Genomic DNA, 14,960 nt, shown 5'->3' with positions numbered 1-14,960 from the left:
ATAAAACCTATTATCATAACCTTTTTACAACTTGTCATAGGTCTAACACAAATAGTTGATGTAAACCTAGACTGATTTTGTGAGTAACCACTAAATATTCTCAAACCATTCTCTTGTATTTATAAGATTTTTTAATGGCCTTTTAATAATATAAAAAATTATTACAATACCGAAATCTTTACAATTCGCACTAAATGGTGGGGGGGGGGGTGAGGCTACCTGGTGCCCCCATCCTCCTCTCTCTTAGCTTCACAGCTGGGAAATTCATTTCATTTACATATCTCAGTCACAGAGATTAATTAAGCATCATCCTAGCATGTGAAAAGCAGCTAGGCTTAATGATAATTAGTCACAAATAAGAAAATAGAGGTAGGTATCTGCGTGCCACAAGAATCCTCCCCCAAAAGTTTTGATAGTTCAGACTCTGATTTAGGCCCCAGTTCCTCATCATCTCTTTCACGTGTCAGTGATCTTGCCATGACACTTTACAGTTCCTTTTACAAAAGGCAGAGTATACTTTCCTACCCCTTGCCTTTGGATTTGAACACGAGGCTTGCTCTGGTCCATAAAATGTGGGCTGAAATGACAGTGCGCCAGTTCCAAGCTTAGGCCTTAAGAGTAATTGCTGTTTCTGCTTGCTCTCTTGCACCGTCACCACTGCTTTGGAAGTACAAGCCAGCCTGCTGGTCCACGGACGATGAGCCTTGAGAAGCAGACCTGGACCCAACCTGCAGCTCAGGACCACCCAGTAGCGCCATCACAGCCACCCCCTCTGACCCACAGGCGTGTGAGAAAATAAAGAATTATTGTTTGTACGTCACTGAGACTTTGTGGCTTTCGATAACACAGGAACAGCTGACTGATACAGGGGATGATTTTAATTTGTTTTTCTTTTTTATTATTATTTTATTTTTTTATTGAAGTACAGTTGAATTACAATGTTGTGTTAGTTTCAGGTGTACAGCAAAGTGATTCAGTTATATATTCTTTTTCAGATCCTTTTTTTTTCCTTATAGGCTATTACAAAATATTGAGTATAGTTCCCTGTGCTATACAGTAGGTCCTTGTTGGTTATCTATTTCCGGATGATTTTAATTGTGATTACATATTCCACCGTTTCTTTTTACCCAAGGTTATTCCTATCTGTTGCTTTGAAAATAAGAGTTTCCTCAGTGAAGTAAGTCAGACAGAGAAAGACAAATATCATACGACATTGCTCATGTGCGGAATCTAAAAAAAATGATACAAACGAACCTATTTACAAAACAGAAACAGACTCACAGACTTAGAGAATGAATTTATGGTTACCAAGGGGGGAAGGGATAGATTGGGAGTTTGGGACTGACATGTACACACTGCTATATTTAAAATAGATTACCAACAAGGACCTACTGTACAGCACAGGGAACTCTGTTCAATACTCTGTAATAACCTAAATGGGAAAAGAATTTGAAAAAACAGAATGTGTATGTGTAACAATCACTTTGCTGCACACCTGAAACTAACACAACATTGTTAATCAACTATACTCCAATAAAAAATAAAAATTAAAAAAATAAAATAAAAAAAGAGGTTCCTTTCCCTGAAATGATTTGATGAGAACACTTTTGCAATCCACCTGCTACCTCAATGCCCTTATTACTGCTTAGTTATTTGGCAAAAAATAATCCTGCATTATTAGAAAAAAGAGAAATTCTGGTCATGGATAGGGTAAGAATCTGGAGCCATTTGACAGTTACAGTATTTATCTAAATTATTTCTGAGCTCTCTCTGGAAGCAGTATAAACTAAAATTCATGACTATTTTCATTCTCACAATGAGGCAATTTCTAGGACACGTACTAAATAAAGGTGCAGCTTGGGGAGATATATTTCCCGGGAATAATAACCTTCAGCTTCCAGAATTCTAAGCTAACATAGTTTTGGCTTGTTACTCTTTCCCAGAAACACATATACTCAATTGCAGGTATAAAGGCAAGTAACTACACTAAAATCTCACTAAGGTCCTACATGGCAAATACTGCAGAAATGCAAATTGCTTCTAGCACTACTTCCAGTACAATGGAGCCTAAAGGGCTAAATTATAGGCCCCAGACTCCCTTGCAGCTAGGGTTTCTGCTTTAAACATAGCACTCACCAAGCTAATGCGCCTTCACAGGACCCTGAAGGAGAAATGCACATCATGAAGTGGTAGCCATATGGCTCTTCTGGAAGCTCGTGGTGGTGGTGTTTGTTTCCAGGCAGCTGTGTTTCCAGTCTCTAGTTTCTAGCCCACCACCAACAGGTGGGTGCTAAGTAACAGTGGGTGGCAGCTACCATATCTGGCAACTTTCTTGTTTGTGGCCGAGACCCTGATTCTCAAATGGGCAGGAACAGCAGCTCCCTTGCTAATGCAGATTTGTGTTACAGGAACTATACCTCAAACTTCAGCCTGGTGCTTACTTCTTCAAAGGTTTAGAGATTTGCTTTTCAGGGTATCTAATGCTAGAACCTCTGCTAGGTTGTCTAACAAAGAAAAACTATCTCAGGATAACTATTCACCTACTCCAAACCAACTATAGTCATCTCAATGCAATGTAATGTAATCTTGAGAGCTGCTGATAAAATGTGTATCTCTTAGAGAAGACTGAATGAATCACTGGGTTTTGCCTCTTGGTCTTTTGGTTTCCACCTGACAAAGTTTAAGTATTATGCAAATACATTCCATCAAAGGAACAACCAATGCTGAATATGGTCAAGGAATTACCATATGTCCTAGATCTTTCTTTCAATGTTATATTAATGTATTCTAGTATCAAGTTTTCTTCTTTAATAACAGTAAAATATTATAATTAATCTTTTTTTATCTGTGGTTTACTTTGAAATAGAAAGCAGAAACCCCACTGAAAGGGTTGTGAGCAAAAAGGACATTTATAAGATTTTCAGGGTTATTAACAGAATAAGAATAGGAAGTACTAAGAATAGTTTAAGAGGAAATATGCCACAGATTTGTTTATTTTAGAAAATGTTTGGGCTCACAAAACAATAGATTCCACACAATCCATGGGAAAGCACTGTGGCCCACAGTAAGAAACAGAAGAATTAGTAGCTCACAGTGAAGGCTTGCTGAAAGCATCTGGATGTTCCCAGTCTGAGGAAACAACTCATTCATGACCATTTAGCTACTGACAAACAACACGCCGATGACAATATATCTAAACTGCTTCTGGTATACAGTTTTAAATAAACTTGCATATGATCTCCATAAAAATGGAAATCTATTCATTTTCATTATATTACCAAGCCAAGAAGTAGCCTCCCACATGAGAAAATAAAACTAGTATGAGGGCTTCCCTGGTGGCACAGTGGTTAAGAATCTGCCTGCCAATGCAGGGGACACGGGTTCGAGCCCTGGTCTGGGAAGATCCCACATGTGGCGGAGCAACTAAGCCCATGCGCCATGACTACTGAGCCTGCACTCTAGAGCCCGCGAGCCACAACTACTGAGCCCATGTGCCACAACTACTGAAGCCCGTGCACCTAGAGCCCATGCTCTGCAATAAGAGAAGTCACCGCAGCGAGATGCCCAAGCACCGCACAACAAAGAGCAGCCCCCGCTCGCCGCAACTAGAGAAAGCCCGCGCGCAGCAACGAAGACCCAACGCAGCCAAAAATAAATAAATAAATATATTAAATAAATAAATAAATACAACTAGCATGAGAGTAAAAGTCTTAGAAAAGTTTTACTAGCAGCTGAAATAACCAAATTCAACCTTGTATAATATGAATTGAACCAGCTGCTACAAGTAGCATGTAAATGAGAGAAGAGGGTCTAGTCTGTTTATATTGAATGTGGACCTACAAATCCATAATGTGAAATGAATTTAAAAGATGTTGAATAATCTGAAGGTGGGAGAGACATAATCCTCGTTTTCTTAGTTCAATAATTCAAAATATTTTCCTGAGCTTACTGTCCCAGATTATCCCAAACAGCAAATTAAACATTTAAAAATGTAGTTTACAATGTTGTCCTCACGACTGTTGATTGTGGTCAAGATAAATTGATATAAATTGTGATAAATTTTGTTGGCTTAGGGACATGAATAAATAACTAGCAGCAGAGTACATGCTAATAGCAAACAGCAAATACATTTATGTTACTTCTGAAAACCTTTAATGATATACAACAAATTAAAGAAAAGCTCCCCAATTAGACACAATAAATGCCATCTACAAGTGTTGGGGATTGAACGTGGGACTCAGGATCAGGACGGAGAAGTCCTTAGGCCCTTCCATTCACTCATGGCCTTGGGCAAGTCCTTTGATACTTCTACAGATGTTGGCTTCTCCATTTAGAAAACGGTTTGGATTGGTGATGATGACAGTGTAATAAAAATGAACCTGATTTGGACTTTCCAAAGCCAACTGAGTGCCAGACTCACCTGAGGAAAAATAGATTCCTGAGCCCTGCTGCCAGATATTTTAATTCAAATCCAGGATGAGGCCCTGGAATCTGTATTTTTTAAAAAGCTTCTCAGATGATTCAAGTGATTAGCCAGTGTTTAGAATCACTGCACTAAAGGATTTATCAGACCTCTACCAGAAGCATATTTAAAAGGTACGTGATCTGTTTTCAAAAAAGTATAAAATGATGAGTTCTAAAGAAGGAAAGCTACAGAATAGTGCAAAAGCACAGATTTCTAGTAGTGCTCTTTTGGCTGGCAACCTGAGATATAATGAAAAGTATTTAATGTGTTTAAGCCACCTAAGTTTACTAGAATGAGCAGCAAATCATCAAGAAGGCAGATAAACATTATATGAAAAGGTGCATGCTTTTATCATGAACATCTTACTTTATTAATCATAGTGACAGCACTGGCAGCTCCTAGCCACTAAAGCCAGAACTTGGCCAGAAGACATCCATCGAGCAAGAAACATAAATTACCTACAGCCTCAGCCCCGAAGGCTTAATTCTGGGTGGTGACTTAGGAACGCAGGGAGAGTAAGTACTGAAAGAAGGCCAGGAATCATGCAAACTAGCATCACTCAAGGGCTCTACTTGCCAAAAACAGAAGAATCAAAAGATAAAAATAAAGGTCTCCCAGGTATTTTCTATACCCTTTTCAAAGTTGATGTGATGACCTGGTTTAGATGAAAAACTATTGGGATGTGACATTCTCTGGATCTGTAATATTCAGGCAAATGTCTTTACCTCTGGACTTCTATTTTCTGTGCCAATGGCTCACTTTTCTCCTCTTTTCAAAATCCAATTTGGAATCTACCTTCTTTACGCCCATCACTTCAGCTGAATGTGGATATAGATTTCTTATCAGTTCAGTCTCCCTATTCAGGATCCCTTGCTGAAACTGTGCCTTCATTTGGCAATGTGCACGTGGGCACTTTTTATCTCAGAAACCCCAAATTCTATGGTGTTTCTTTTTTTAAGAGTCTCTAATTACACCAAATGTACTACAAATAGCTGGGAGTTTCTTCTGAATATTATTATTTCTTTGGCTTTCCCCCCGCCACCCCTAGTTTTGTGCTGATTCTTAGTGCAGAAGATACAACCATACTGAACTATTACCTTTCTCAAAAGCAACATTTGCTCTGCTGGGGTTGGGGAGGAAGGTGGCAAAGACTGTCAAGATTTTGAGTTAGCATTTCATGACCCAGGAGAGGTATAAAAAAATTAACTGTGCACTGCCACTGATAACTATGCATTCCTCCCTACACACAGGTACTAGAAGAACTCTGGAATCCATGCCTGCTTGGACAACCTGGCCCATTTTACTGGCCTGTTTTTGTTGTCATGTCGATAGTTTATCAGAGTTGAATCTGGCCCCTCTTTATCTGAAGACAGAACCTGTCAGTCAATAATGTTTCACTTGCAGCTCGAGTGCGTGTGCTTGCTAAAGAGCTCAGAGCTCAGTTTCACCATCTCAAGGACATATTAAAAGAAGATGAACGATGTGACGAAAGTGTTTTCCACGTTACAGCATAACAAAGGGGTGCAGAGTGGTCGTAACTGAAGATGACAGGTGGTTAACTCCATCAGTATTTAATTTTGTATTTGCTAAAAATCAATGTCCATAATTTTCTAAAAGACTCATGTATATAATCTTCTGCCTCTGCGCTTTTTAGTACCTACATATATAGTGATCATGCTCAGTAAGAAATGGAAAAGAGGGAGGAAAAAAAGCAAGCCAGATACTTTTCACCAAGCTTCAAAGTTTCTTAGGAATCAGAATTTTTTTTTTTAAACCACAGTGTACGCAATGTATTAACCATCATTCAAGGTGGTGACAGTATCACTGGCTAAAATTCTGATAATATCACAGGGGAAAGGAAAACCTTTTCCTTACAGCATGGAGTTTCAAGCCCTAGACCTAAAGATTAAACTCTTAGGAAGGAAACAACTACCCTTACAACATATAAAATACTTTTATTTACTATCTCTTTCTCGCAGGAACCACACATTTAACTATAACTGTAAAGCAAAAAACTTTTTTAATAATTGAAAACAGAACTGTGCAAAGCAGAACAAAATAAAATAAAAATAAAATAAAATACTGTAGTCCTATTCTGTGTTAGATGAAGTCTATCCTTCATGATATCTACTAATACCCTACTTTTTATTTTGGAGTTTTCTGCATTAGCATTCACTTGGTTTATTAGTGAAAGCCAAGATATATTTATTTAAGAAAAAGATGAAGTCTGGATTGGTTTGTTTTGTGGCTTCTTGTTCTCCCTAAAAATGCTCCAAATTATCACTGTGAAATGCAAATACTAGTCATGCTGGAAGTGCTCCTTTTTTATCCTTTCTTTACTGTATTTATTCTCCCTCTAATTTTTATTTTGGAAGGATTTCTTTTAAACCAAGTATTAGTTTGTTTATATTAAACCGTACTAATCTTAGTGGGCTAAATAGTATGTCAACTGTTTCTTGCTGTAAGACACTAAACTATGATATTTGAGTATTAGCAGTGACCAAATAATCCATTTCAATCAACCTTACTGATACTGATGAATTATTTAAAATATTGATAATTATAGTACATATGGATATGAGATAAATGATAGAAAATGCTACAGATGTGGAGTTGAAAACGAAAACTGAAAACAGACAACACATTAGAATAATAATTATCCAGTCTGATGATTACATAACTCCACAAATGCGCTAACCTCACAGTGTTACTTTATAGTTTTGGTTTTATGTGTTTAAAGACTGAAGGAGTTCAACTAATAAAAAATTTTATTTAGAACTTTAAGATATTTTTTACACATTATAAACAACTGCATGTAAGTTAATGAAATTAATAAAATGATTATTATTGGTTTTCAAGAGAGGTTGTAAAAAATACTAAGAATAAAGGATAACAAGCACCAAAAAATCATGTAAAGCTGAAAGCAAGATTATACCAATTTAGTAGTTACTCTAAGATTTATTAGTTCTGCCACAAAAATCAACATTATAATTTTGACGGTTTAAAAACATGAAAGAAAAAGTGGTGAATTGAAGTTTCATATGTCTCTCTTGCATTAAATAGCACAAAAACTATTCAATATATAAGAATCTTTTAAAACATAACTTTATCTATCTTGGCAAGCAGAATATATGCAGCTCTTTATTTTGGCAAGTAGAAGACATGAAGTAAGAGTGACTGATGAGGTCTAGGCAACAATTTCACAGTTATTTCAAATACTAGTCATGCTGTAATCCATGTCATTCCAAGTGTTGTAATCCATGGAATTTGGAGTCTCAGTTCAGTCAATCTATGTTAAAAGTGCTTGAAATGCTAAAATCTATGTATTTTTATGAAGATGTCCCGTTGAAATGTCATGAGAAATCACGAAAGAAAACCACAATCGTGGGCTTTCACCGTTTTAATTCTTGCATGTATTACATCCCTAAGTACAGCACAGTTTGTACAGCTTTTTCCATGGCTCCCACTATATACACATGATGATCCTCTCCACCTCTGGGAGCTCAGATCCTTTTCCTGAGCATCAGTCTTGTCTCTCCAACTGCCAAAGGAACACCTCTATCTGAGGTCTCCACGGGCACCTTAAACTTGCCATGTCCGAAACTGATCTCATTATCTTTCCCTTGAACTGGCCTATTCTTTATTCCTTTTTTTTGTTTTTTAACATTAATGGCTACATCACTTACCTAGACACCCAAGGAGTATTGCTAGATTCCTTCCTTTGCTCTACTCCTCCTTCCGTATTTAATCGGTTACTAAGTATGCCAATCCTATATCCTAAATATCTACTGAATCAAACATCTTTCACTGACCCTCTAAGTCACTGCTTTATTTCAGGCCTTAATTAACTTTGATCTGTACTACTGCAACAGCTTGGTAACTAGTTTCTTAGCTTCACCTCATTTCAGTCCATCCTCCACAAGTCCATCAGAGTGACAAGAGCCTGAAAACTGCTCACGTTCAGGATTTAGAAGAGCCTTCATCACCTGTCACTCGATTCCTTTCAATCCTAATCCCTAAATGTCTCTTCTGGCATAACATTTTCTTTTGCAAATGCTGTTCTTCTGCCCGGAAGGCACTCATTCATTAATTCATTTATTAACAACATATTTATTGTCAATTACTAGACACTAGTAGGGCTTTGAAGATAGAGAGGTAGAAGACACGATCCGTAGCTTCAATCAAGATCTCAGAGTGAGGGCTTCCCTTGTGGCGCAGTGGTTGAGAATCTGCCTGCCAATGCAGGGGACACGGGTTCGAGCCCTGGTCTGGGAAGATCCCACATGCTGCAGAGCAGCTAGGCCCGTGAGCCACAACTACTGAGCCTGCGTGTCTGGAGCCTGTGCTCCGCAACAAGAGAAGCCGTGATAGTGAGAGGCCTGCGCATCGCGATGAAGAGTGGCCCCCACTTGCCGCAACTGGAGAAAGCCCTCGCACAGAAACGAAGACCCAGCACAGCCATATATAAATAAATAAATAAAAAATAAATAATTAAAAAAAAAAAAAAAAAGATCTCAGAGTGAACTTGCCATTCAACTTCCCTTATTTCAGTTTTGCATATTAAGAAGTTTAAGATGTCTATGGAGACTCGAGCTCAACTCCCAACTCTTCCTTTTGAACTCAGCTGGAGAGACACCTTGTCTTGGAACTGTCCTCAGCCTCCCTGTTCTTCTCTTTAGTGCAGTGGAAGCACCATGTCCTGTGCGCCCCTGGCACCAAGGACATATTTCTATAACATTGTCACATGGAGTTGTAAATCTTGGCTTGTTTGAGTTTTTCCCACTAGGCTGGGAGCCTCCTGAGATCAAGGGCCTTACTGTGTCCCCACAAGTATAATGCCTGAGCCACAGATGATTTCACTCAGTAAACGTTCTTATTTCATGACAGTATACGTCATGTGGCCACAGTGTACAATTTTTTATAGTTATGCTGATTCTTGAAAGCAATAGGAATTTTTAAGCCAACAAACTTAAAACTTTACTTCTTATATACTATAAACAATTACACTGTTATTATTTATTGTTAATAAAATTAATAAAATTATCATTATTTGGTCCCAGGAGATGTTATAAAGGTACTTTCTGTTTTGTTTCATGGTTTTATAGATACTCATATTCTACAAACAGTTATGCATATACTTTTTCTTCATTTAAAGCAAAATCTCTTGATCTATATCTTTTTAAAAATGAACATTCTTCTAGCTTTAAAGAAACACAATTATTAAGGAGAATTTGGAATATGGAGAAAGGCACTAAAAATAAGTTTTAAAGTAATATGTATGTGATGCATTTCTTTCTCTTTCATATATAACTCAATTTTTAAAGCAAAATAGTTACATATAATATAGTGTTTTCCTATTTTCACCTAACATTATATTATGAATCCTTTAATGTTATTTATAGTTCTTTGAAAATAACTTTAAGCCTGTATATTACAGGGGCTATTCCCCAATTCATGTCACAATTATCCTTTATTTAGGTAAGTATAACATATCACTATTATAATTAATGTATGATGAAACGTTTCACTAATGTAAATAGTGCTGTGATAACACCCTCACACATAAAACACTGTACACATCTCTATCTCTATGGTAAAGATTCTTAGAATGGAAACTGTTGGATCAGAAGCATAAACTTTTAAAGACTCTGGATACACATAAAATAGCTTTCCAGAAAGTCAGCACACATTCACATTTGTTTCTATATTAAATTCCTGGATACACTGCTTATCGCAGTGTATTTTTAAAAAATTCACCTTCATGTGGAAGGGGGATTTACAAGTATATTTTCTCTAGCAGTTTAAGGAAGAGTGAGGGATGTACACGAGTGGCAGGATAATAATAATGCCTTACAACTGTGTCATAGTCACCTTCCTACTCTTATTTAGCTTCTCACAATAACCCTATAAAGTGGATACTATTGTCTCTATCAAAGCTGGGAGACAACCTCAAGGAAGTTAACACTGAAACAGCCCATTTATTAAAGTTCTTCTCAGGAATTACCATTAAAACTCTCAAGACTCTGGTTAAGAGAAAGTAGCTGGTAAAAGAGTAGCTGTTTCATTTTTTTCCCTTCTTTCTTTCCAGCCAGTGTGCAATTTGACAGACAGCCCTTAGTGAAAGGAGCTGGACCTAAGTGTTTCACCCCTATCAGTCTCAAACTACCTCACTTGGAAACTAAACTAATTCACGTGGGCAGACAACCGATGGAGCTGTAAAAAGCCTACTCACATCACAGACGGGTACGATAGCCGAGCCATAGTTTTCTTCTTTATGCAGAAGAGTATCCGCATTATTGTATGACATGGTAATTCGTGTGCAATGGCTACTCTTTTAACACAGTGTTGGAGGTGAGGTAGGTGGAAACAGTAGTTGTCTTTGAGATGGGCATCCAGAATGGGATATTGATTAAAATACTGTATCTGGTTAAAAATGACAAATTCTTACCTTAACTATTAATCCTTTTGAGTCCACCAACCATATCTTCTTCATGGCTTTCTCCTTTGGTAAACCTTCTTTCTCCATGGCCATAACAATCAAGTGTGCAATCCCTAAGGCAGCCTGAAAAACAAAAATGTTTCAATTTGTTCCACATAATCCCTTATCAAGAGTTACATTTTACCTCATTTCATCATTGTTAACAAGGAAGTACAAAATGGCTCTATCTATTGACCAAAAGAGCTATATTCTTCACTTGTACTAGGAGTGAAGTATTTTTGTCACATTTGGGTTCCGCTAAATGACAATTATTTACTCTTTTTATTACAACAGAATCACTATTATGCTGCTTTATATTGAGCCACAGATAAACCAGTGATATCCTTGGTTGTCAGCGTCTTTAACCCTGTTCATACAATTAAGATTTCCTCTAATAAGAAAATACTGAATTTAAAATAATGAACTGCTCAACCTTGCTTATGAGACTGTATTGCTTATTGTTCAGTTCAAGCTCTGCTAACTGAATTGGAAGAATGAAGCCCAGTCATTTGGAATGAGAACTTGACCAATTAGGCAATAAAATGGAACACTTAAAATATGTGTTCCCGAGCATTTATTTACTCTCTTAATTTGGACAAAGAAAGTACTGTGAGATTTCTTGCAAGATTAAAGGAATCAACTCCTTTGGTATATGATAAACTTGGTGATGATCTGTGAAATTTCCAAAATCTTTTCAGGGACAAACAAGGGCCAGTTTTGAATCATCCAACCATGAATACCTCTCTCCTGCTGAGTGCCAAGCACTGGCCTGTGGCATTCAACAAAACCCTTTGGAAATTTAAAGAAGTTTACTAAAATTAAGTACAGTATGTAACAATTCACAGAAATTAAAAAAAACTCAAATTTTAATGAGCTGTAATTTAACCTTGATTTTTATTCTGTGTGAAAATAAATTTGTGACTTACACCCTGAATACTTTCACATGTTTATATCTTGGCATGTAAGTTTTAGCTTCATGTATTTTGCTTTATTTTAAGAACAAGTAAAATCAAACCCAACGCAGTATACACAGTTTCTTCCAGTGTAATACATTTATTCATAATCATATTAAATTTGAAAATTTAAGGCTTCTTAAAATATGTATAGCCACAAAGTATTTCCCCATTTATTACATTCTATAATTCTAAAAAGATTTTGGCAGTTTTCTCACAAGAAGCTCAAACTAAGCTGACATTTTAATTTCTATTTTGGGGTGAATTATTATAACTGGACTCTAATTTTCCTCTTTCAAATGATTAATCCATAGAAAAAGACAACAGGAAACAGCATTATTTTGTATTCCTGCCATCTCTTTCCAACAATTTTAAATGTTTTAGTTCTTTTGCGTGTGAATGGTTATACTGCATGATGAATTTCCAATTCAAAATATTTTTTCTAAAAAACTTCTATATAGTTATGTAAGTGCACATTGAATTGTGAGTCAAGTTAAAGAAAATTTTGGTATGTGACACTGGAGGATACTAAAAGTTAGCATCAGCTATAATAGCTTAAATACTTAAAGGTTTCTATATATAATTAGCCGTACATTGGAAACTTGTTTGGTTCCTGCATGGCACCTTAAATATGCCGAACAAAAACCCACGGCAACATTTGATAATCTTACAAATTGAAAACTGTGAAAATATCTCTATGCCTCTAAAGTCTCCTGTGAAAAATTAATATGCCTCAATACTTAATTTGAAGAATCTTTCAGTAAAACCTATAGTTTCAATAAACTAAAAATTTGAGAGACTACCTCAAACTTCAAATTCATGAGTAATTAGAATGAATGTCATGTTCACTAGTGTAGGAGAACGTAAGCACTACATAAGGCAGGTACCTCTCCAGCTCCTTGGAATAGTACGGTTTGATCAGACAGCTTATTTTTGGTTATTCGAAGGGCTGCAAGGATGCCAGCGACTGCAACGGATGCCGTTCCTGCAACAGGAAACACGTTGAGCAATCCTCACATGGGCGCTGCTGTATCCCGAATCCCAAGCCTCAAACTGATACTCATGTCTTGAAATCATCACACAACAGGTTAACTGGTGCAGAAAAGGAACCTGTGGTTGTCCGACCCCACGCTTGCATTTGACGTGAAATTCTCAGGCTACTGACATCTGTCTTTTAAGATAGCAACTTACGACTGTTGAAAACTTTCCAAAAAAGAAGGTTCCGTGGCTGAATTTGCTGATGCAGTGACTAAGAACCTGCTGGAGAGGGTGTGGAGAAGAGGGAACCCTCCTGCACTGTTGGTGGGAATGTAAGTTGGTGCAGCCACTGTGGAAAACAGTATGGAGGTTCCTCAGAAAACTAAAAATAGAGCTACCATAGGATCCAGCAATCCCACTCCTGGGCATATATCCAGAAAAAACTATAATTCAAAAAGATTCATGCACCCCTATGTTCCTAGCAGCACTATTCACAATAGCCAAGACATAGAAACAATGTAAATGTCCACTGACAGAAGAATGGATAAAGAAGGTGTGGTATATATGTATATACAATGGAATATTACTCGGCCACAAAAAAGAATGAAATAATGCCATTTGCAGCAACATGGATGCTGGAAGACAAATATCATATGACATCACTTATATGTGGAATCTAAAAAAATGATACAAATGAACTTATTTACAAAACAGAAATAGAGTCACGGATGTAGAAAACAAACTTATGGTTCCCAGGGGGGGAAGGTGGAGGGGGAGGGATAAATTAGGAGTGGGAGGTTGGGTTTAGCAGATGTAAGCTTTTATATATAGAATGGATAAACAACAAGGTTCTACTGTACAGCACAGAGAACTATATTCAATATCCTACGATAAACCATAATGGAAAAGAATATTTAAAAAAAGAATGTATATATATTCAAACTGAATCACTTTTCTGTACAGCAGTAGTTAACACAACATTGTAAATCAACTATACTTCAATTTTAAAATAAATAAGTAAATAGATAGATAAATAAATAAATAAAAAAGAACACGGGGTTTGGATTCTTAGGTGGATTTCCAGCTCAACCTGTTTACTAGCTGAATGAATTTAGAGAAATCATTGTGTCCATCAGTTTGCTCAGCTGTAAAATCACTGTATTATATGAGATCAAAAAATACTAAGTGCTATTAGAAAATTTAAATGTTTTAATTTTCAACTGGAAAAATTAACAGTTAATAGCAACGAAAAGCTGATGTTGGTGCAGTCTTTAATCAGCTTCCTACCTATGATAAATCACTGGTGAATCCCAAAGACGCTGGACAAAATTAATGTAAAAATTATTTAGGATAAAAACTGAGCTTTCCTCATCATGCCTCATGGTAGCAGAAACTTCACCAGTTCTAATTTTATTACTTTGCCATATAAGCTTTCACAGATCACAGAGTGGTTCTTTTACTTTGAACATAATTACATGGCTCAATTTCTTCATGGTTCACGTCTGAAATATAACTCTGAAGCTTCCTGCAGTACCTCCCTGTTGTATCCACAATTTACTCCTCTAAAGTAACATTCTACCTATGATTCCTAGATCACTCAGCTGGGTAGTAAAGCCTAGTGAAACTTTAAACACCCTCATTTAGTTAAAAAAAATAAAAATAAACCAAAAAACATAGATTAGAATAGGTTTGAAGAGTGACACAATGATGAAGTGTTATGTATGCCAAGTACCAGAGATGCATTAAACATTTCACCATCAGTAGATTTGTTCTTTTGAATCTTTTGGTTGTTTGCTTCTTTCTTATAGAATTTGGTAGTCACAAATAAGATCACAATAAATGATTAATTATTGAAGAGCTGTGTGTCTCTTGCATGTTTTTTATTTAGGAACACAAATATAAAATGCTTGCAATTTTGAGCCGCCATGCAACACATTACGAGTTGCAGTAAGTCACACATCACACAAAGGCCACTCTTCTATATATGATTTACGATGAAAGCCTGTGTAAAAATAAGGCTGATCTACGTAAGAAAGATACCGTGGCAGGTTTAGAATGGTATTTGCCTCATACATCAAGATAGATT

At 36.6% G+C, this 14,960-nt stretch overlaps 1 protein-coding gene across 2 annotated transcripts in view; it reads right to left on the bottom strand.

Moving 5' to 3' along the window:
• Positions 1-14,960, bottom strand: part of ME1 (malic enzyme 1) — a 184,543-nt gene that overhangs the window by 17,457 nt on the left and 152,126 nt on the right. For both annotated transcript variants that reach the window (XM_036871346.1, XM_036871347.1), the window contains exons 8-9: positions 12,784-12,881; positions 10,914-11,027 (exon numbers count right to left, since the gene is read on the bottom strand). In XM_036871346.1, the coding sequence (XP_036727241.1) occupies positions 10,914-11,027; positions 12,784-12,881 (212 nt within the window). The remainder of the gene's footprint in view (positions 1-10,913; positions 11,028-12,783; positions 12,882-14,960) is intronic.

This window comes from Balaenoptera musculus, chromosome 12 (genome assembly GCF_009873245.2).
Source record: "Balaenoptera musculus isolate JJ_BM4_2016_0621 chromosome 12, mBalMus1.pri.v3, whole genome shotgun sequence".
Taxonomy (NCBI): domain Eukaryota; kingdom Metazoa; phylum Chordata; class Mammalia; order Artiodactyla; family Balaenopteridae; genus Balaenoptera; species Balaenoptera musculus.
This window is presented reverse-complemented; position numbering and strand designations above follow the sequence as displayed.